This window comes from Mastigoproctus giganteus, chromosome 1 (assembly GCF_048544385.1).
Source record: "Mastigoproctus giganteus isolate SK-2022 chromosome 1, ASM4854438v1, whole genome shotgun sequence".
Classification (NCBI taxonomy): Eukaryota; Metazoa; Arthropoda; class Arachnida; order Uropygi; family Thelyphonidae; genus Mastigoproctus; species Mastigoproctus giganteus.
This window is the reverse complement of record NC_143575.1, coordinates 160,535,659-160,560,952: the sequence shown is the minus strand read 5'-3', so window position 1 is coordinate 160,560,952 and position 25,294 is coordinate 160,535,659. Positions and strand designations below refer to the sequence as shown.

Here is a 25,294-nt window from a genome sequence, read left to right as displayed (position 1 = left end):
TTTGCGATAGAATTTTCTGAAGTTGTTGTAGCTATTGCAAATGGTGGCAATTCAAAGATACCAAGAGAAAATAATGCTGGAGTGGACATTTTTTAGATATATTAGATTGCCAGTGGGTAAAATTAATGCCATTGAAGTTAAATGCATCCTGTTTATTATAAATGTCAATAGTAGTAGACTCATTATTCATATTTATATCAATGTCCCGTTGGCTGCAAAGTCAATTGAATTGGTTTTTTCTAACAACAGTTTTTGTTGGTAACGGCAACTACATTCATTGGGAAAATTAGGATCTGGATATGTATCTGGAAAATGTGATATCATTCAGAAAGGAATATTCATACCAACAGAGGTAAAGATTGGCTATAATAGAGGATGCAGGACTGCCCGTAGAAGTACCTTGGATTTGGTGATATACAGTATTTCCACATAAAAGACAAAGTTGTTAAAGATACATAATTTGATTATTCCAGTAGGAGGTATTACATTCCAACATATGTTTGTAATCTTGATAATGTTTTGAAGAACCTTATAATATGATAGGGTAATATGACAGCTTTTCAAGTTTTCTAATCTGAATCTAAGCAGGGAAGTTGAAATTATTGATATTTAATTTCAGACCTTTATTTAAAGCCAATATTTTTTTTTGGTAACTATATTTTGTGAATAAGCAATAGATTTATAGGTATCATTGGATTGCAGTTTTTTTTTTTTTTTTTTTTTTTAAATAGAGGCATAGAAAGCTTTACATATGAAGGCATAATTGTTGGATGCTTTATCTACTGTGGTGATAACAAAATACTTATGTAGATCTATCAATTGTTTTTTGATGTTGGCAAAGTTGTAAAATTTGAAGGATTTCTTGGTCCAAGGTTTGGAGTATCTATTAATCACATCATCGAAAACAGCACTGATCCACATTTGGTATGTTTCAATAGGGTTATTGTGTTTTGTTTGGAAGCTGAGCACATGTAGTAGTCTAAAAGGTCCTAATAGAGCTGTTTTTTGAAGGATGTATAGTTGACTTTAGGGTTAAATCTGAATTTAAAACCGTCTTTAAGATCAGAATGAGTAACAATACCTAAATCTCCAGTAATTATATGACCAAAGTTGTTATTTATGTAAAGTAATTGTTATGTTTGCTAATACAGTTATCTAGGTCATAGGTGTCCTCACATATTCCCCCTCCCCACAACCAATCAATATAAAAGGACTGAACATCAGTATTCACCACCACAACAAACAAAACTCAAACTGAGGTCCAGCAGCCAAGAAATAGTCATTATAATACTTAAAATGGTGAGAGCCATGAATATGCTGCCTACAACATATATACAAGGTATGAACAGAAAGTTCTAGGAATAGCCACAGTAAGATGTTGCTTTTATGACCAATGACAAAGTCACTAGTGAATGCTGCATTATGTTTCTTCATCTATCTTCACAGAATCTTAAGATTAATCTTCACTGCCACTCAGATACTAGTGGTGGTGGTCAGGAGAGAGAGTAAACACCATACATTGAACATCTGCAACCCATTTGGTTCAATTTAGCATTCTATTCCCATGTATTAAAAGTTCATTTTTAACTTAAAGTTGTTTCTGGAACTTTTTAGTTACCTTGTATGTAGGGATGTCATTCAAATCATTAATGAAAAGCATATATGATTTATAACGTGATAAATACAGATGCAATAAATATACATAATGCTGTAATAAATATATAGTATATGGTATAATGAAGCATAGATATACTGAGTACTATAAAAGAAATTTGGAAAGTAATGTAATGCATCACTTGCTGGAGTTAAAATCTGATGGATGGATGATATGAGGGGTTTCCGAAAAGTAAGGTAACACACCTTTTCTCTCAATAATGTTTAATAATACGAAGTTGAAATTATAACCAAGAAATAAGTGAACATGCACTACTTCTTCGCAAAGTCTCCAGTTTTATTGATGCACTTGTCCCAACGATGGATCAGTTTATCAATACCAGTACTGAAGAAGTCTGTGCCCACACGCAGTAACCAACATCGCACTGCCTGATGGACTTCCTCATCTGTGGTGAAATGCTTTCCTGAAAGGTGTATTTTCAGAGGGCCAAACAAATGTAAGTCTGAACTATAGGGGGGATGTGACAGAGTTTCTCAATGATTACGGTGCAACCATTCACGAGTGTTGTGGGCAGTGTGTGGAGTTGCATTGTCGTGCAACAAAATCGCACTGCTTGTCAGTTTTTTCAGTTTTCAGTTTTTCCAATGCTGCACAGTAAAGCTGTGCATTGATTGTTCCTCCCTTCGGCAAGAAATCCACGAACAGAATGCCTTGGTGATCCCAGAACACTGTGGCCATGACTTTTCGGACACTGGGAATAATTTTGAATTTTTTGTGCACAGGAGATTGTGGATATTTCAAGGTCATGGAGTCTTGTTTGCTCTCCAGGGAAAAGTGATGAACCCATGTTTCGTATGCTATGACTATGTGAGCAAGAAAATCCTCTCCTTCATTGCTGTATCGCAACAGGTTCTCATGTGTTTTGCTTTGTCCTCCTCTGAAAATTGTCGGGGCACCCAGCAGCAGCACACCTTTTGAAAGCCAAGGACATCATGAACGATTTTGTGAACAGTCGACGTACGTTCACCATTTGTGGAATTTCACTCGCCTGTTTTCAAGAATGATGCCCTTAATGTGCAAAATGTTGATCTTCAATGTCAACATGGCCACCTTTAAATTCATTGCACCAAAAACACACCTGCTTCTTTGTCATCATCTTTTTGACATACAGAGCAACCAGTTCATGGTGAATGTCACTTGGTAAAAACCCTTTTGCTTGCAAAAAGCGAATAACTTCAAGAACACCTGTTTTGGACCACACTTGCATGGTAGCCGCCATTTTGCAAATGGAATCTGCTGTGAGGAGACAGTACCGCAACACTGCACTGGCGGTCTTTTTGAATGTTATTAACGGATCTATCTGTCCACCACGTTTCATCTCATTCCCTTTCACCATCATTAAGAAAATAAATGTGTTACCTTACTTTTCGAAAACCCCTCGTACCAATGTATGTGTAAGGGTCTAGCCTTAGGTCTCATGCTCACAAACACTCACATGCAACTTGCTGGACAAAAATCTTACCATGAAATAACAAAGGCCAGGCATACGTGTGCGTGTTAATGGATTTAAAATTCAGTAATATATCTCAATGGTGCATTCAATTCTTACCTGTGTATGTTTCAAGTAACAAATAGCCAAATAAATCTTTGTGGTAAGAAATAAACCAACTTAGCTAGCTTCTTAGTGATAAAATAGAAATATAGTCTTGATATAATATTATCAAATGTTAACTAAGAATAATATGTATATTTACCTGGACTGCAAAACTAACAAGATCTCTTTTCATTGCAAATGCATCTTCTCCATCTGCATAATACTTAGGTTCAACTTCACTTATACTGTGAAAATAAGTATTCCATTAGGCAAATTAAAAGCTAACTAATTGAAGACAATTAAGTTAAATGTACACTGCCCATCATTAATACCCCTGGACACCTCCATATCTGCAAATAGCCTTTATTTACAGGAAAACTAATTGTGTGTGTGCGTGTGTGTGTGTGTGTGTGTGTGTGTGTGTGTTGAAACCTTTATGACAACCTCTAGTCTCAGTCGAGCAATCTCCACTAGTCTTTTGTCTATGTTCTCTGATAATTTTCTGTCATTCAGCCTTCAAAGTGGTGAACAGTTCAGCTTTTTTTCAATGCAAACAGTATGACTTGGAGCACTGTGTTAATACAGATATAGGCCTTTTCTGACATGCCACTATAATGTAGTGAGTGCATTATTGTCCAGAACATGTAGACAGACCTCATCATTCATGTTTCTGTCCGAAAACAACCAATGGTCCCAGGTAAAACCATGAAAACAGCCACACATCATCAAGCTGCCTCTGTCATACTTCACTATTGGGACAATACAGCCTTGCAGGTAGCTTTCTCCAGGTATCCACCACACCCTTAGACTGGTAGACTATGTACTGTGACTTGTAACTTCAAAGGACAACTTTCCATTGGTCTACAGTCCAAAAATGGTTGGTATTACACCAAACTATCTAGTTTGGTGTAATACCAGCATTTAGTCAGGGTGATTAGTGGCTTGTGGACAGCTGCACGACTGTGGTAACCCATATCATGCAATGTCCTGCACACTGCAGAAAAATTACAGATGCTGCTGAAATGTATCCCAATCGTCTCGCTGAGGGAGTGTGTGACCTGCAATGACTTGTGTTCCGAAGCAGATAATTCTTTGCAAGGCTCTTTTATCATATTCCATTAGCTTTGGTAATTTTCTGGGTCATTTTTTGACAGTTTCAGCACCAGTCGGCTTCCATCTGTGGATCACATCACCAATCATTGATCTAGGGCCCTTCAGTGCCACTGAAATGTCATGTACAGACTGACTGCTTATGTGGCACCCTATTTTCATTCCACACTGGAGGTCTTAACTTCATCTATTAAGATATCTTATATTCACAATCATACTACACTCTCTTCAAAGGATTACAAGCACATTTATAGTTGTCTGTGCTTGAGTGGGATGTGACCAGTTATTAATGGAGTGGGCTGTGCAGATATTAAAGGTAGAGCAGGGTGTATGACAATTGTCTTAAATCTTACATGTATTTTAATACATTCAAAGCTAGGCCTTTAGGAACATTTGGTGGTCCTGTGCTACCTTGCCTGTGTCCAAATATGGACACTGCCCATGTGAATCTGTTATTGTCTCTTAAACTTATGGCTTAGGAAATTTTCATGTATGTGAATACAACAAAGAAGAAAGCAAATTAGATTGGTGCTTTGTGCACTGGGTGTGGGGAAGTCTTAGACAACCCAGCTGATCTTGTGGATGAATTGAACAGGCACTTTGCACATGTCTTTACTGCCGAAAGACCTTTCATGCTGAGAAGAGGCTGTGCAAGTGAAGCTGAGCCATATGAAATTAATGATGTTGTAATACAGATGATTGTTTATTAGAAAAACTTTTTAGCATACAGGAGTGTACTGAACTATTGAGGTTAATTATGAAGGGCATCTTTGGGCTCAGGAGAGATTCCTCTGGATTGGAGAAGTGCCAATGTATCACCAACACATAAAAGAGGTTCTAAGGGTGAAGTTGGCAACTACAGACCAGTTAGTCTGACATCAGTGGTAGGAAAAAAATTTTAGAGGTAGCGATTAACAGTGCAATCCAGGGCCATTTAGATAGATATGGCATTCTGAAGGACACACAACATGGCTTTGTTAAGGATAAGTCATGCTTAACTAAATTAATAGGCTATTTTGACAGAGTTACTCATGTGCTAGATTTAGGGAATAATTTCGACATAGTTTATTTGGCTGTGTTTTCTTATCTATTTGTTTCCTTTTTTTTTTTTTTTTTTTTTTTTTCCGGTGCACCAAAAACCCCTGGCTTCCTTGCACTATATGGCAAATAATTACATATATCTGCACTAAGTAGTTTCATGTCTTTGGCACACTAAAATGTTATCCTTGAAACAACTACTGTGATTGTATGCTCCTCTGAACCATGCAATTGTCCTGGAACATAAGTAGAAAATTCATTTATGAGATTAAAAAGCTAACATGCCTTATAAATCCAAAGGTGAAACAAAAAAAGACTGTTTCAGCAGTCTCAAGTAGTAGTAGTAGTAGTAATCGTGGCATGTGATGCAAGAAAGCAAGCATATGAGTTCATGTAGCATCAGCCAAAAAAAAAAAAAATTCCCACAACCATTTCCTCTAAATGTTTGTACAGTTCCTCAAATTTATTTAACCTATCAACTTCCACAATGACAGATGAAATTTTGTTCCAGCAATTAACCACCCACTGGCTAAAGGCAAATTTCCACACATCTATTCTACAGCTGTTTTTCCTCAATTTGAATTTATGCCCCCTTAGGTTCGTAATCTGAACAAGTGGAAGAATTCCAACAGAATTCAGCATGCACAACCCATTCAAGGCATTATACATGTCAATCAGATCAACTCGCAGGTGCCTAGTCTCCAGCTGATGCAACTTGCAGAATACAAGTGCTTTTTTCGTAAGCGCACCCCTTCATTCCCCTCATCAATCTTGTTGGCCTTCTCTGTACATATTCAAGCATATCTACATCCTTCCTAAAATTAGGCCTCCAGACCTGTACACAGTACTCAAGGCATGGTCTGACTATTGCCTCATACAGAGTGACAATCACCTCCTTTTCCCAGCTAGCAAAATTCCTGTATATCATTGACAAAACCCCATGATCTGCTCTGGCAGCCTGTCTTTGGCACACTAAAATGTTTGACACACTAGCATTGCTCAGAAAACTTCATATCTGACTGCGCGATTACTCCCAGGTACTGCTGTTGTGGTTACTTATTCAGAGTTTTCATATTTTTGATCTAACAGAAACTTACAAGTTTTTTTTTTTACCACGTTGAAACAAGAAAAATTGAGGGTGTTCCTAGAATGGTGGGCCAAAAAATAAATGACATGTAATTACTTTTGAAGAGAAAATGTAAATAACAAGAAGAATTGAAAGTAGGGAGGATGGCATACCATCTATTGGCCATGAGTTAGGGTTAGCTCACTCAATACTAATGACAGTGAAGGGTAAAGAGTGAATTATGAAATATGAGAAGAGGATTTTGAGCAGTCAGTGCTTCTGTTTGTATAGTAGCATAATTAAATAAATGAAAATACACGAAAATATGGATTAACGAAAAATGTATCTTAGCTACTTATGTCAGTTTATATTGGAAATTAATATTTGGTTATAGTAGTAGCAGTGGCAAATGAAGCAAGAAAGCAGGCTTATATAGCATCAGCAAAAAAAAACCAAAAAAAAAAAAAAAAAAACCACACACATCATCCATCCTTACCCTCCAAGAATTTGTCTAGTTCTTCCTTGAATTTATTCAAACTACCCACTTCCACAACAACAGATGAAAGCTTGTTCCAACAATCAACCACATGCTGGCTGAAAGCAAGCTTCCGCATCTCTATCCTGCAACCATCTTTCCTCAGCTTGAATTTGTGTTCCCCCTATGTGTGTGTGTGTGTGTGTAGTCTCAAAAAGAGGAAAAATGCCATCAACACTTAGCTTAGTCAATCCATTCAAGGTTTAACACCCCAATAAGATCTCCCTGCAGGTGCTAGTCTCCAGATGCTGCAATTTGCAGACCTGAAGCCTTTCCCCTTTGGTAAGAGCACCCTTTTGTTATCCTATATTTGGTTAACATGTTTTTCCAAGAAAGCACCACATATGCTAACTGGGTGCCAGGTGTTTGTTTGTTTGTTTGTTTGTTATTTGGAGCATTAGCAACTAAGGCCATATTGCTCCGGGATATGCGGTGGTCATTCCCTAACCTTTCCGCACCCTCCGTAGTATTAATTTATATCTTTCTAACCTTAAGCACATGCCTTTAATTCAAGCTCAAGATTTTACACTTGGCATACATGCTAGAATATAGGGTAAAGCATTTTTTGGAGACATATGATTATTTATTTATTTAAATTTTTTTTTTTTTTAAATTCCATTATAGCAGAAAAGCTTGTCTCACATAAATACGGCTGATGGGAATGGGAAGTGTTCTGTGAAGACCATGTCACTTACTTGTTTATATTCATCCATTATTTTCTGCAAGAACAGAAACATTGCAAAGTCCCATGCCTTGTATCTTCAGCATTAGATGAAAGCTCAATAAGTTCATCCTTCATTTCTTTTGAAATTGCTGCTTGTCTGATTTGCAGTTTCAACCAAAAAAAATCTTATTACTAATTAAAGAAAATTTTCATTTTAAGTGTGTTAATATTAACGATATGGTACATGGAAGCCCTTGCTTTTGCCGCACAGCAGCAGCAGCAAAAAATCCTATCTATGAGATTCCCTCTTTGCGTACATACATATCTAGCTAACCTCTGAATTTCTGCAAGCTATGAGCCTCACAACTACCCATGAAATGAACACATTCCTGTAATTAACAATTATATTGCAATAACAGTGCAAATTTTTGCCCTCATTCATTTTACTTTCTACTATAAGAGCCTCTTGCACCTCAATTAGGTACCCTAAGTTACCAAGCGCAGTAGCCCACCTATACAAAATCTTTCCTCATATACCCTTTTCCCAAATGCAACAGATATGCTGATTGTCTCTTGACCCTTTAAAAAAGCTCAATGTCTTTTTTTTAGGTGCAGTTTCTATACAAGGACAAGGTATTCCAAGTGCTGCCTTACAAATGCATTACAGTACAGAGGGATTATGACCTCTTATGTCCACAAGCAAATGTTCAATACATCACTGATAAGGTGCTATGGGGACCCCCCTCATTCTATCTGTCTGCACTGCACAGAGAATTTCATGTTCACCTGCATTGTATATTTATTTTTGTAAATTCAACTAGTGAATCATAATTTCATAATCGATTATATGCAAATTATGTGATAAGAAGAAAAGAGAAGGGCACAACAGCAAAGGGATTTAATCAAATGTTATCAATATTAAAGTGCTGCTACCACTTGGCTAACAGTTATATTCTATCCAAAATTATATACATATAGTTTCAGGCTTAGTTCTGTTCAGTCACTATTGTTGCCAATTTCATAAGTAATTTGCATATAATTGAATAAGAAAATGCCAAAATCTATTATTGTAGATTTCACAATTGGCTAATTTGCATAAACTTGATTATTTCAATTACTGAACTAATTGATTATTAATCATATGATTATTCCCATCACTAAATTCAACCCCACCAAGTGTATAATTTACCCTGGGATTACTATTCCCCAAGAGAAAAACCTTGTATTTTGCTGTGTTAAAATATAACTGTCACCTTTTTTACAATCCCTCAAACCTATTTAAGTTACCCTGAAGAAGTGCTGTTTGGGAGTGTTGATTAACTGCAATTTTGACATTTTGCCCTGTATCTCTTCATTGATGTTATTTAAGAAAATCAGAAATAATAGTTTGGAGAGTAACTATTAATCACGATCCTCTGCCTTACAGCTACACTATAATACATCTTAGAATCTTACTCATAATCCCAACATGTTCCAGGTGCTGCAGTAGAATCTCGTTGATACAAAGTTCAAGGGACCTAAATTTTCACGTTTTGTAATAACGAGGTCCCCCAAAAGTGTCAAAATTTTACCTTTATTATTATTATTATTATTATTATTATTTTTTTTTTTTTGGCTTATACTATAATAGCTAAGAATAATAATAAAATAAAAAAATAATAAAAAAAAAGCCTTGTCTAACAATACAGTAGGATTAACACACTTTTTAAAGATTTTATTTTATTTGTAAGATAAACTAAGAGAAAAGCAATTAACAGAAATGAAAATATTGTACACTATATACAGTCGATTCCGGTTATTTGGGATACATCGGGACTAGTGAATTTTGGCCCAATTCAGCGGTTGCCCCAATTATCCGAAGTTTCACATAAATAGTTTAAAATACTATGGACTCCGCTTTACAACTGGTTCACTGTACAATCAAACCACGTTACGATGAACCCACCAGAGTAAAGTACTGTTCACTATACGATGTATAGTAAGGACCGGTCATTGTGATCACATTTGTGAATTGAATTTTAATTCTATTAAACAGCGATTCTAATTAGCAAAAACAGAAGGAATATTATCCGCAGGCTATAAAAGTAAAGATATATTAAGCACAAATTTACCCTTTATTACCTTACCAATTAAAAAATTAAATCATACGTGAAAATCGGAAGAATATGTGATAATCGGAATAATTAATACGTACTGTAATATGTACATACTAACTAGTTGACATTTGTGGGTGGGAGTTAAAATTTAAACCAGTAAAAAGATAAGCAATCAATAACAAAGAACACGGCACACATAAATTGCAAGTAACATGATACACGCAAGTGAGAATGGAGTAACAAATTATGAAGCTTTAAAAATAGGAATGAAGAGAAGATTCTGAAAATTAATTTTTTTTTATGATTGAAGATTGCATGGAAGTGTAAACACATTTCACTATAATAACCCACAGAATTCCAGCTGTCGGTATTATTGCAAATTCAATAACATCGAGTTTACTATCTGTTTATGATAGATTACACTAACAGAAAAGCCCAATAAACAGGTGACTGCTAATTGTTTTTATTGTGATCTCCAGAAATCTGACTGTACCACGTGGTTCGGTCGGAGACGATCGTAGGGTAATCTCCAGTGCTACAGTCTCCTGCACCGATTAAGCCCTATGTTGTCCCAATTAAGCGAAGCAAACCCTGGCTATTTTCTCGACTGGGTTCTGTTTTTTAAGATTTGCCCCAAATAAACAGCTGCACTGATTAACCGGAATCCACTGTATTTTGATATATTATTATTAGCTATATGAGAGAGAGAGAGAGAGAGAGAAGTAGAAAGGGAATCACAAAGAAAGAGAAAAATGATGATATCCAGCTCAGGAGACCTCGCCAAGCCCACAACTCACCACATGTGAGCCCCTGGGGTTTATACAATATTTTAGTATCACAATAAAAGAATTAATCTTAATATAAAAGGATATTTATATTAAGAATTAACCTTAATATACAATCCATTAACTTTTTGATAAATTAATCGAATTTAAAGAAAGAATCCAACGTTGTTTGCACAGTTTTTGTCCTATATGCATTTTTAACTACAGCACAGACATTAAAAAAAATCCAACAGTTATTTCTTTATCAATGTTACTGCAGGCCAACAAATTCTCTATTATGTATTTTGAGTATCTTTTTTAGGTGTATGTGTCTTCACTTTTGCTGTCGCCGGTAACAAATACACCACTGTTTTGCTTGGTGCTCAGCAGTTCTTCTGGTGTTGCGTTGCTATGGTAAAAACTACATGTACCTTCACAAACTCTTCAAATTCCCCCATTCCTCAATGTTGCTATCACATTCATTTGCTGGACCATGTTTTTTGATAATATTCTCTCCAAAGCCACTCTTTCTGAAGCAGTTGATTATTACACTTCATGCAATACTTTGCCAAGCAATAACAAGATTACGGATAGCATCCAAGACATTCCAATTTAGATGCAAATTGTTCCCTCCATCCTATGTTGAGGATCAAGTAACTTATCAGGCAGGCTCTATATGCTCCCTTGTGGTTATAAATAATGCCTTCATCCAGTAGCTGCATAAAACTGGTGTTAAAAAAAAAAAGAAAGAAAGAAAGAAAATGTAAACTACAGCCATTATCACACACTGCAGGATGTAAGCCTTCTCAACAATTAATGTTGAGGGAAATGGATCATAATCTGCCATACTGGTCCAGTGCGGGTTGGCAGATTGAACGTATTTACCAGTCAGGGGCTTGATCCTCAGTCTACTCAAAGAACATGTGCTACTGCCAGTGGCAGATTAAGGATAGTTGGGGGCCCCAGGCAAATTATATTTGCCCCCCCCAAATAATAATAATAAAAAAAAAAGAATAAAAAATAATTAAAAGTTAGGTGGCAAATAAATAAATTTTTGTACTTTTGAATTTTTTGCTTAAATTAATCAAGATTTTTATGATGTTTACTGAAAACATTAATCTATTTTAGAACACTATAGGAAAATGTCTTGGCTTGGAGGCCCCCAAAGCCTGGGGCCCCTAGGCACGTACCTCATTGCCTTAATGGGTAATCTGCCACTGGCTACTGCACTCCCACTCCAGACTACTCAGCTATGGATGGTAATGGGAGGTTAAAAACAACAGCTGTATATTTGTCGACTTAAGAGTCTTGGCAGAATGTATTGTACAACGATCTAGAATCATCAAAATGTTCCTTTTTTTCTGAAGCCATTCTTCTGTCCACTTTTGATAAAGAAGACTGAAAAATTTTGACCATAAGCCAAGCACTTCTATTGGCCACATAATCACGGGGAAGTTGTCTAACTTCTTTAAAACATCTTGGCTTGGAAAACTTACCAATCACCAGTGGGCATAGTTTTGTATTGCCATTTGAACTGCAGCATAACAGAATAGTGAGTCTTTGTTTACTTAATTTTTCACCATGACAAAACTCTCCTCGAACAACAAATGTTTTTTGTTTGGCAGAAAATTACAAAATAAACCTGACTCGTCAAGATTAAAAATATCCTTTGCCTCATTTTGTATTTGTTATTTGGTTTTTAGGAGCATTAGCAACTAAGGCCATATTGCTCCGGGGATATGCGGTGGTCATTCCCTGACCTTTCCGCATCCTCCGTATTTGGCAGGCACGGGCTCGAACCCCGGTCTAATCAAGAAGTGTGTGCTACGCACTGCTGCTCCTGCCCACCTGGCTACGGAGGCGCCCCTTTGCCTCATATTTTTCAAGAATGGACTGTACAGAACACAACCAGTCTGTAGCCTTTTCCTTGTCGACTAATCCAGACTCACCGCAAACATTTCACAAAACCAAGTTATTCCTGTCTTTAAATCTTTGGAGCCAGCCAATGCTGCATTTGAAGTTACTAAGCCAGATAATTTGCCTTTCCTTGCAAAATAGGACCTAATATTGGCAAATTATATGCACACATTTGTTGGTACCACTCAAAACGTTCTGTTTCAAGCTCCTCGTGTTTTGAATCAGGAATTTGTTTCCTGGTTTGTTTTTTTTTTAATCGCTGCTCCAATGTCACGCAGTTCTTCAATTTTTTTTCAGTTTTCCAGTATTGTAGAGGAAGGGATATTGGGATAAAAGGATGTTGTATTCCGTTGCAATGTCAGTTTTGCTAAGTTCAATCCTATCAGCCTCTTGTATAATTTCCAGGCTCAATTCAGTCAGTTTACTTTTTGTAACCATAACACTATTAGATGAGATTTAATATAAACAAACTTGAAATTAATTTAAAGACACAAGTTCCGAAAAAGGCTCAGATAAAATGGCATAAATATTGTATACTGTTGCAAAAGATTCTTTGAACTGACATAACAATTGCAACTGACCTTAATCTTGTGGAGAGCGAGGGAGTGTATGTAAACAACTTAGAAAAACTGTTTTTATTCATTTGTTAATTTAACATGATGTTTTTTAGAATGAACTTATGTTGTTGCTACTATAAACTGGTTTTGTTTACACTAAAATAATTTCTAACAAGTCAGTGCCATCCTTTGGGAAGCAGGGGACTGGGTGGCCAGAGGCAATAATCAGACAGCTATGCTAAGATTTATATTAAATGTACAAAATAACAATATTTATTGCTCACGGGGTGAAAATGAACTTTGTAATACATATTAACCGAATTATATAATACAAGAATATATTTACATAGAAAAGCCTATCCCTTCACAAGGGAATGCTATGTACTTCGTATAAATGAGTACCTTGCATAAACTGAGTCTGTATTAACGAGATTTTACCGTATAAGGTTATCAAATAGAGAGAGAGAGAAAGAATTTATAAAACACTTACGCAAATCCAAGAGTGTTTGTGTATAGATGAAGAGCTGCACGGTTACTCTTTCTCACATGAAGGGAAACATACTTAGCATTAAAGCACTCTACCATTGATCTTGATGATTGGTCCATCAACTTTTGGGCGACTCCTAGCCGACGATGAGAACGCTTTACAGCCTGTTTAATGGAATCTTAAATGTAATTGACACTATTAATGGTAAAAGGTAAAAACAAGAGTTAAACAATATATTCAAAATATATAGACAGTAACTTAGATCTATCTCTTAGTGGTAATGTTCCAAAACAAAACTGTGGGTTTTGCAGTTTTATGGAAGTAAATTTTGTCATTCTTTAGGTGTGGTAACCTTACATCCCTTCCCACTGCCTGGCAACCCAAAGGTCGCAGGTTCGAATCCCGCCCCGGACTTGGATATTACGATGGTGCCGTACTTTCCGGCTGGACCTCATGGCCACGATACACGAAGGAAGCAGGAAAAAAACTGGTACCTTGTATTGCTCACATCATACAATAAAAAAAAATCCCTTCCCACTCAATTGATCAAGAATCAATCACGAACAGCCTATTCTGTACATAATTTTTTAAACACTATACACATTTGTCCAGAACTGTGTTCTAGTGTAAACACACCCAAGGATGTCATCACCAGAATAATAAAAAATGCATAAAAATGACCATAATAAAAAAACAAACAAACAAAAATAAAAAAAAAGTCCTTTCTGTACTGTTATTGAACATTGAACATTCCCATGTGTGTAGAATTTTGTCCTCTACACAGAGGTTTGCTCTCCTGGAGATCACAAAGGCATGCAGGACTGTGGCCACGGATGCCTTGTGCGTCCTAACTGGGAAGATGCCAGCTGAGTTAGTGGTGGCACAATATGCACTGTGATATGCCTTTAAGCAAGGGATTACCAGGATGATTTTTGGCGTCAGGTCATGCCCAGTGGGACGGGCGCCTGTCCTGTTGATTTGACATGGAACGAGGGCGATCAATGATGAACTGGGAGCCATCTGGCAATGGTAGTGGACCAATTCTGAGAAAGGTCGACATTTGTACACCTTTATGCCCTCAGTCCATTTAGTGAGTAGGGAACAATGTTCCTGGCTCTAATTTGGGCCTGCGGCTGGTGCTGTTCTCACTGGACATGGCCTAAGGTCAAGGTTGTTCCGGCTGGGGCTGGCTCCGACAGAGCTTTGTGAATGTGGAGAACCCGAGACTGGCCGCCACATTCTGCTTGATTGTCCTTTTTATAAGGATTTAAGAGAGAGAGAGAGAGAGAGAGAGAGAGAGAGAGAGAGAGAGAGAGAGAGAGAGAGAGAGAAAGAGAGACTGGAGCGAGGACGCCCTCTTTCAGAAAATAACTTGGTTGAATTGTTTAATAATTTTAACAATTTTAGTTATTTTGTTAATTTTACAAAAAACGCTTTTCAGAGATGTAGGGCAATGCCCGGCTAGTAGTAGTCGACCTACCTCCTCGTGGTAGGGACATTAACTTGTGGTGGGGGTGTGATGGCCCATCCCCACCGCAAGGCCAAATGGTCAATAAATTTAAAGCCTTGTGATTTGAGTTGAAGAGTTGGTCTTATATTTTATTTGAAATTAAAACCGACTGACTGTAGGAGAAATAAAATATGAATGAGAACCGAGTCGCATATGGGTGAGAACCCAGGTGGCAACTTGGGATGGAAACTCACTCAAATGACAAATGTACTATGTTATTACATGCACTAATTGATCAATTACTCAAGCTGGCTCGGTGATAATAGAGCCAGCTTAGCAAATGCTTGTGACAATGCCAATGTTCTTGTGGATTGGGTTAGGAGCTAAATAGTAACTTTTTTTTTGTTAATTTAATTACTGTAATATTTTGTAAAGTACATTTGTAATAATTTATATCTTTATTTCACACCTTAATAATGGTTTCTACAAGATCCACTTTGAATGCTTTGTCAGTTTATTATGACTCAAATGAGAATGGCTGCAGGTGATTCCCCTATAAGTCATGAGTTCAATCTAATAGATAATCTCAGCTCAACTGATGATTCTTTCCTATGTTCTTGATGCAAGGGTAGTATTGACATTGTTAGGTAAATATATAGAAATAAAGAGGAATTACCTCAATGCTTTGCTGTAGAATGCTTCACTACAACACCCTCCTAAATTCAACCAGACATAAAATTATTTCTCAATGGCTTCCTCCCCTCACAGACATGAATGGTCCGACATATCCGCGTCTCATTCATGTCTGTGAGGCAAGGAAGCCATCGAGAAATAATTTTACGTCTGAATGAATTAGGAGGGTGTTGTAGTGAAGCATTCTACCAATATAAATGTAGAACTCATTGAGCATTATAGCTCTGTTTTATTTATCATAATTGTTAGGTAAAACCGAGTCAATGGAGAAACAATTAGGGGACTCAGAGACTCGAGAATCAAATGACCTGCAAAGAGATCCCCCCCCACTTCAAATCAGGCCTAGAAAAGAAGGGTCAAGGACATACTGCACTGGTGTGAAAGTTCAGTTTTACTGTCAAGGAAATGGGTAACATTATTTGCAGTGAACATAGGTGGCCTAGAACTTAGGTATTCAGGGGAAAAAAGTAATGACGTAACAAACAGACAGATTGTCAGTTTTTAAGGGATATAAAGAGAGCATTATTCATGTGGGAACAAACATTAATTGTACATCTAAAAACTGACAATTTATTGGATAAACAGATAACCATGTTGAAAAAAAATGCTGCAAACTCAAATCAGAATATATATATAGTAGAATCCAGATAAGAAATTTTCCTCTGTGCTAGGTTTAGTTTCTTAATTCCCAATTTCAATTCTATACGTTGTAATGTGTAAAAAGTAATATACATGTATTATTTTCTCATGTAAAAATTTTTCTGGGTAAAAAATTCATGATAAAGAATACACAGTGTATTGTTATAATGTTTTCCCATTTAATACATTTTTTAAATATAGAAATTCTTTATTTTTATATTAAAAAAATATAAAACAACATAAACATCTTGGTAATTGAACAAGTTAGTGCCAGGAATCATTTTAGTTCGTAGTAAATCAACGAAGTAGATGAAATGGCATTGTTTTTGTTAACACCTCATATTGTGAATGGAATGCCTTCACAACAAGTTGCCCTGTTATTGAACTACCTCGAATAAGGTAGTTCAATATCGCTTCGACAGTGGATTCTTAGATAGCACCACCCCTGGGTGGTGATAGATATCTGCCGAGAATCCACTGGTGAAATGTTACATACTCGAGAATCCACTGTTGAAGAGATATTGAACTACCTTATTAAAAGTAGTTCAATATCAGGACAACTCGTTGTGAAGGCATTCACAATATGAGATATAACACAAACGATGCCATTTTACCTACTTTGGTCCCTGATTTATTATGAAATAAAATGATGCTTGGCACTAACTTGTTCGATTAATGAATTTTCAATAGTCGCAGGCTTTCAGTGCTAATACCTTTTTAGTATAAACATTTTAATATAATGGAGGTGACATATTGCAATTGATTTCATTGATATCCATAATTGAATAGCGCCGACCACGTGAAGCATTTGCTGTTAAGTTCTGATGGTTGTGAACAGTTCTGAACTGGATTGTTCAGACTCACAAATTCCAGTCAATATCTGGGAAATTAAAATCCTCCATTATAAGACACTGATTTACAGGCCCACTATTTCTCTGTACAGTTGTTTATTATACTCATCAGAGCTATTAGGCCTATAACATATTCCTACTCTCAAATTTTGCTTTCCCAGTGTTTATGTCACCAAACTGACTCAACACTGTACTGTCCAGCCATGTCGATTGGCTGTACTTCCTTGGATTTTATGTAAGTAAAGTTATAACTAATAGAATAACCTCTCCTCCCTTCCTATCCTGTCTATCCTTCCTGTACACATTATACTCCCCAAATTCAATTTCTGCATTCCTTATATCTGTGTGACACCACATCTGATATCCCAACAATATCTGCCTTTTAGGTTTTGACTGTCACCTCAAATTCATCAAATTTATTTACCAAACTCCTAGCACTGGTATACACACAAGTATACATGCACCTGTTCCTATTCTTAGTTACTCTAACACAGCCCATGTATTGTTCTTGTTCTGCAATAACTCCCAGCAGTCTCTGAAATTCCCTGCACCTTGCTCTCCAGGCGGCTGCTGCTTGTTCCAATAGAAGCAGTGCAAGAATCACCTTCACCTCTGTCTGTGGCTACCGTTAATCTATTAGTCCGTGAATCCCCCCACAAGCTAGCAGTTTTCCAACCCACCTAACACTGCCTCGATAGCATCAGCAAATATTCTTGCACTCTTTCTATTTAAGTGTATCCCATCCCTATAGAAACAATCTCTCCTGTTAACAAGCATACACCACGCTGAGAAAAATTCTACCTCATGTACTGTGTATCACAACACACATTACATCGAACTGGCTAGTTGTGCCACAGTTGCCCTTCTGTTGCCACGTACCATCTGGGAGAGCCTTTGCTCACCTCGAGCATCGATGAGCCATGGTCATCCAACACCTTGCCGGCGGTTTGTGGGTTTTCCCTCCTTGGACCACTTTCAGTAGATACTAAACATGGCTAACCATGAGCACCCCACCAGCCATGCCGTTTTCAAACTCGCTTAAGTCCGTGGCCTTTCTCATCTGACGATCAAGAGTAACACTGACTAATGAAGCCTAGTATCAGGTGTTTTTTATACCGTGTCTCGACCCGTGCACGTGCTGTAGTTCACCTGCAGTTGCTTCGATTTGCATAACAATTCACTGGTCATAATGTTTTGGCTCATCGGTGTATGTATTAATTTATAATGTTATGTTTTTAAAATCTAGATCGTTATATGTATTTAGTTAAAATAGTACAATGAAGTTAATTGACAATGAAATTTAATAAGATTAATATATTTTACTGATTAATTGATAATACTATACTATATTAAGATTTCTAATACAGTGCTACGTGTTTCACTATCCAGTTTTATGTTAAACCTCACACTATCTAGTTCAGGATATATGTTGTATCTTATAACAATGGCGGCAAGTAACGAACGGTAAATCTACAAACACTAAGTATTAATTAACTTTCAAAATCACTATCTAAATTCAAAATAAACCAAGGAGCTTGACTAGGTCTATAAGCTACTTACAGAAAATAATTTAATATAACAATTAAGTCAATAACACGGCTAAACATAATTAAAAACTTAGCGTTCGCCAGAGCTGTAAAATCTTGTCAGGTGAAAACAGGTGAATTAGATACCCTTACTGATACTAAGTAATAACCTACAAAATCTCTAAGTTCAAATTAAACTAAATATCGTAACTAAGAATATAAAGCTACTTCTAGAAAATAAATTAATATGCCAACTTAAGTCAATAAAACAGCAAAAATTTAAGAAAAACTTCTCTATTAGCTGTAGCCGTAAAAACTTTGCTCGCACAGAGCTACTCTCATTCCCCAATATCACAAAAGTTGAGAGAGGTGAAATATACAGTGAACTTTTATTATGCAAAATCTACAATAAATCTGTTTCAAAATTAAAAGTCAAATGTGATCATCTGTGTCATCAAAATTTTATTTTTAATTTTGAAGAAAAAGAAATGAATCATCCTGTGAAATCTAATCAAGATGCATAGAATATGCCAGTGGGCCCCACAAGGTATTTTTTACATGCATACTTTGTTTTAGACCAGACTTGTCCAGCCTGCGGCCCAACAAAAAATTGTAAACTTACAAACTTTATGAGATTGCAACTAAAAATACCATTAATAATACTACAAATACAATTTTAACATGCTAGTAATTTATAAGCGATGAATTTTTGAATTTAACATGTTCTTTAGCAATGAGAGATTCATAAAATTATTCTCAAATAATTGTATTTATTCAAAATTGCCGCCCACGTGAGTAGTTACTTCTCGACATAATAAATGGTGCGCTAGTGCTCTTGCTTCCTACTTTTACCACGCAATAGATGTCTCTCTATGTGCGCCACGGGTACGCTGGTACGGCTTTCAATGTGCAATTGTAAACAGTCGAGTTGACACCGAAGAAAGGTGCAGACGTTATGTGTGTTTGTGGCGATTTGGCAAGTAAAATGTAGTGATTATTGATAATATTTCTTCCTACCTACCTACCTTTGGTAAAAGACATACATTTTTGGTTATTTAGAAGACATGTAAGTATTTTTATTTGATTATTAAACCTTGCTTTCTAATTTTCAATCTATTTTTTTTTTTAAATTCCAGCATGGTTTCCACAGCGTCTCAAAAGAAAACCGAACCAAAAAAAAAAAAAAAAATATAGAAGGAAGATTGTTCAATGAAAAGTGGACAGATGACTACATTTTTGTCGAGGCAAATACTAAGGCAATCTGCTTAATTTGTAGGGATTTTGTGCCAGTTTTCAAAGACTACAATTTGAAAAGGCATTACACACAAAAACATGCTGTGAAATTTAGTGCGTATCAAGGAATGTGTCGTAAAGACAAAATAACGGAACTGAAAAAAAAAAGTCTATCATCTCAACAAAGTTTTTAAAAAAAATAACTCAAATGGATTCTATTGTAAAAGCTAGTTATGTGGTTGCAAACCTGATAGCAAAAAAAACTAAACCATATGCTGATGGTGAGTTGATTAAGCAATGTATGGAAAGCATGGCAGATATAATTTGCACTGATAAAAAAAGGGGATTTTTCTAAAATCAGTTTGTCTCACCAGACAATAGCGAGGTGAATTGATTAAAGAGGAAAATCTATCGAAAAAGGTTTGGAGAGTAGAGCTGCTAATTTTAAATTTTATGCTTTGGCAACAGACGAAAGTATTGATGCTACTAATACAGCTCATTTGGCAATTTTTATTAGAGGTATTGATGACGAATATAATATCACTGAAGAAATGATATTATATTTCTTCAGTGATATTATATTCCATTGTGCCATTAAAAGACACAACTAAATCAAGAGATTTATACGAAGCAGTGAAAAATACGTTAAAGCAATTTTCTTTGTCCATTGTGAACATATCTGGTATAGCTACTGATGGTGTCCCGGCGATGATAGGTAAAAGAGATGGACTTGTAAAATTAATAGAAGAAGATGCAATTGCCTCCCAAAATTTACGTATGATGAAATATCGCTGCATAGCACACCAAGAAAATTTATGCGCAAAAGCTTTAAAGATGGAAAGCGTCATGCAGATTGTCATCAAGGCTGTAAATTTCATAAAGGCCAAGGGATTGAATTTCCATAAATTTATGGATGCTGACTATTGGGACATCATTTACCTTTCGGAAGTAAGATGGTTAAGCCAAGGTAAAATTTTGAAACGATTTTATGATTTGTGAAATGAAATCAAGTCATTTATGGAATCAAAAACAAAATTTGTGCCATAATTTGATGATGAAAACTGGCTCACAGATTTGGCATTTTTAGTAGACTTGACTGCTCATTTAAATGAGTTAAACATGCGTCTTCAAGGTGAAAACCAACTGAATAATACAATGTTTCGAACTATAACAGTGTTCGAAATGAAACTGAAACTATGGCAATCTCAAATTAAGGCAAACAATTTATGCATTTCGACACTTTGGCTAAACACGGTCCTGTGAACAACACGAAATATGCAGCCTTGCTTTTCAATTTGATACAGGAATTTGAGAACAGGTTTCAAGATTTCCGGAAAAATCATCAATCTTTTGGTATATTTGCGACTCCATTTTCAGTCGACATAAACATATTACCTACCAATTTTCAAATGGAATGCATAGAGCTACAATCTGACATTCAACTTAAAGAAAAATTTGATCATGTCTCTTTGCTGGACTTCTATAAGATATATCTTCCCAAAGAAAAATATCCCTCGCCTTCACAATCATGCCTTATTCATGTCATCGCTATTTATAAGCACCTACATTTGTGAGCAGCTATTTTCAAGCACACAAAGAATAAAACTAGAACCAAAATATCTGATGAGCACCTTGAGAACTCACTAAGAATTGCGACTACTTCCATCGAACCAAATATCAAAGCATTAGTGTCTCAAAAACAATGTCAAACATCTCACTAATTTCATGTTGCTGTCTTGTCTTTTACTTTTATAATAAAAAAAATCATGAATTAATGAAGTTTAAATTACTTAAATACGTTAACTACATATTCTACGTTTTTTGCTCATCAGCTATCATTAGTGTTAGTGTATTTTATGTGTGGCCCAGGGAAGCTAAAAGGTTGGACACCCCTGTTTTAAACCTTCTGTCCAAGAAATAAAATGTGCAAGGATTTAATGATATTCAGTGTTGACATTTCAATGCTATAATTCTGAAAGCATCATCTTACAAGGCTACTAATACACAATACACAGTTTTCTGTATTTTATCATAAGATGTTACAATCATTCATTTTTCAAATGTTGTACAATTCCAACAGATATATCAGGCACTATGGTATTCAAAACAGTGGTTGCTTTTGTCCTGCCAGAACCCTAATTCTTTGTCACTTCCAAATTCAGAAACATTTTCCTAAGCAAGAGACCAGCATGACTGATTTTTATTTTAGGCTCAGTTCAAACAACCAGTAAGTTTGTGTCAACAAAGCAACATTTTATGTGATTTATGTTTGCTTTAAATTACTATTAAGTTTAAGTTTCCTTTAAAACTGTTGTTTTGAAGGAAATCAATTCATGCAGCTAACTGCAAATTTATTTATTTTAGTGTGTACATTATCAATAAGCACAATCATACTGCTTGTGATTTCAGTACTAGAAAGCCATAACAAATGCACATCTGAAAAAAATATAATAAAGTTTGCTGATCAGTCAACTTTATTTTTTGTGTTGTGTATAGTTCATTCATTCATAAAAAAAAAAAAACCTTATAAAAGACATTTTTCATAAATATTAAAACAAAATATTTACAAATTGACAGGTTGACAATAAAGGATACTGGATAGCAATATATTTTTTAATAGTTATGCTTCATAAATTTAGCTTTCTTGTATCACTTTGAATATACTACTACTAAATGAGATTTTAGTGCCAGTAAGAAGTTTCATAATCATACCAGTGATGTGATGTGTCCATGTGGATCATCATCCGAATCTTCTTCCCTGAAAATAACATAAAATAAGGCACTTCTCATTATTTTCAATGAGTTTCAGGAACAAATTCAATATTTATATATATCAAAATATTTATGTTGATGAATAAACACTGAATTGTGTAACTGAAAAATACAAGTTTGCAATTAATAATACTCCACAAATTTAGAATTAACATGCTTTATGCTATAAGTTGGCCATCAGCTTTTTTACACACTGGTCAAGTTTCTTCTAGGCACAGCAGAGTCACATGCATTGTACACACATGGCATCGAATGGGCTACACTCATTCTGATCCTACTGGTGTACCCTAGACTTCTCTGGACCCTGCAGCTAAGCAGACAAAGGAACAACATACCCCAACACTGCACCATGCAGATTACATAATAACTCACACTTATCTCTGGTCTTCACAGTTTGCACTGTGAGTAAACTACGCGAAGTTAGGGCGGGCCTCCGGAGCCACATGACAATAAACACTATTGTCATGTCGCTCCGACAATATCTACCATGGACAAAAATCTATCATGAATTTTAACAAAGATGCATTTAAGAGCCGAAATGCTGTGGCAGAAAGAGTTTGCTTTACATCTTAAACTTCAATTTCTTATTTTTATTTATTTTATATATATATATTTTTTGCATTTTATTTATTTACTCAAGAAAAGACTATAAAATATCATTTGTATCTATAAAAATATAAATTGATTAATTCTATAAAACAGTTAATAAATAATTGTTTCATTGAATTAATCAATACTAATACTACTAATAATAACAAGGCAGGGAGAGAAAGACACTGGAGCAAGTGGCATTGTCCTCCATATGGCTACCACAAGGAGGGGCAACCAGCCCAACCAACTGGAAGTGCTTCCTGCACAACTGCAATAGTGACCACCCAGAAAAGAATAAAATGCCAACACATGAAGTGGAACATTGAAATGAATATGTTTAAAGACAAACATACTACAAAATAACCAAGCTAGACTGATATGACAATGTACAAGACAAGACTATGTACCAAGTGGTTGGAACAATTCCTGCATGCTCAGGTCACCAAACAGTGAATAGCAAACAGGAGAAAGACCATCGTCACAAAGAACCCAACAGCACCTACAATCTTGGAAAAAAATCAAGCAGGATATGAGCGACCATTTACAAAGAACAAAAAATATGAAGAACATAGAACCAGACAAAGAAGAGCAAGAAAAAATACAACCCACTGAAATAGAAACAGATGAGGTCGTGATATCCAGAATAGAAGACGAGGAGAAGAAGCCCCTAACAGAATTCAAGGGAATGGACCCCCACAAAGACCCATACCATACCGAAGCAGAGAACTAACATAATCCTGTGGCAAGTCACGGACCACCTCAATCAGCAAACAATACTACATTACCTTGATAACAATGGTGCAACACTGGAGGCCATTCATACAGCTTTAACAGCCACTAGGATCAACAGAAGAGAAATGAGCCCAGAAGAAATGAAACCACCTACTTGGGAAAGGCTTCAGCAGAAGATGAAAGAATTAAGCATCAAGATAGGCTAAATGACCCACTATCAATAGGGTAATAGAAGTAAAAAGTTGAATGGAAAAGTGAAGAGCATCCTTAAGAGACAACGTTCACAGCAAACATGAGACAAAAATCAGAGAATAGGAGAATACCTATATGCACTAAAGCAGAACCTCCTCGCACTTGGCAAAAGACTATGCTGATACCAAGTGATCTCCCAGAGGAAAATAAACAGTCTTTGATGAAAACCAAAGAGCCTTCTACAGGAGTATCAGACAAGACAGGAAAGACGGCAATGGACCACTCGAGAAGACAATCGAGGAGTTCTGGGACAACATATGGAGCAAAAGTAAGACATAACAGCCAAGCTGTTGTTGTTGTTGTTTGAGGGGTTTTAAGACACAAGGGCATCAAAGGCCAAGATGTGTCTTTCTAGGTCTGTTAATGTAAATCATATTTTGTTAGATTCATTTATCTAACAAAATAGATATATGAATAGATTTGTTGAATGAAATTAAACAGATTATCTAGTTTCGCATGGTTATCTAATAATCTAATACCTGTTGAAGGTAAGTGGATTCTGATTATTACATAAACTCTAGAATATCAAAGGAATCTGGAATTTCTGAACTGAGGGAATACGAGAAGAATGTGTCTTACTGAAAGTGTAACTTGGCATTGAACACAGAGAGGGGATTTTCATTAGTTAATAGATGGTAATGCATAAGATATGTGTGGCCAATTCGCAGTCTGGAAAGCATTACTTCTTCTCTATGACGTTTTTCTGATACTGGAGTGCCATATTTGTGAATTAAGTTTTATTTCCTGTAATTTATTGTTGATTTGATTTTTCACATCTGGGCCCATTCATCTTCACTTGTTCTACTAATAATGGGTCTAAAATCAGTGTATGGAACTATCATTGTTTTGTTTAGTAGTTCTGATGCTGACTTTGCTGCAATATCCACTTTGTTGCTGCCTTTTATTCGGCGTGTCCTCAGATCCAGCAAACAGTTATTTCAGAGTGTTTTTTTGACAAAGGTTGATTAGAAAGCCAATTTCTTGTAGGAAAGTATGATGAGAATGAGGTTTAGCCAGATGGGCTCAGATAGTCCTGAGTGAATCAGAATATATTAGCACAGAAAGTGAAGACTGCTGACATACAGGCGGGCCTCGATTAACGTGATTAATTC

The 25,294-nt window shown here is 36.0% G+C and overlaps 1 protein-coding gene across 2 annotated transcripts in view; it reads right to left on the bottom strand.

The window, feature by feature from the left end:
- Positions 1–25,294, bottom strand: part of vnc (GNAT family N-acetyltransferase vnc) — a 95,267-nt gene that overhangs the window by 34,487 nt on the left and 35,486 nt on the right. For both annotated transcript variants that reach the window (XM_090382855.1, XM_090382847.1), the window contains exons 4-6: positions 22,548–22,593; positions 13,447–13,607; positions 3,370–3,454 (exon numbers count right to left, since the gene is read on the bottom strand). In XM_090382855.1, coding sequence (XP_090238981.1) covers positions 3,370–3,454; positions 13,447–13,607; positions 22,548–22,593 — 292 coding nt within the window. The remainder of the gene's footprint in view (positions 1–3,369; positions 3,455–13,446; positions 13,608–22,547; positions 22,594–25,294) is intronic.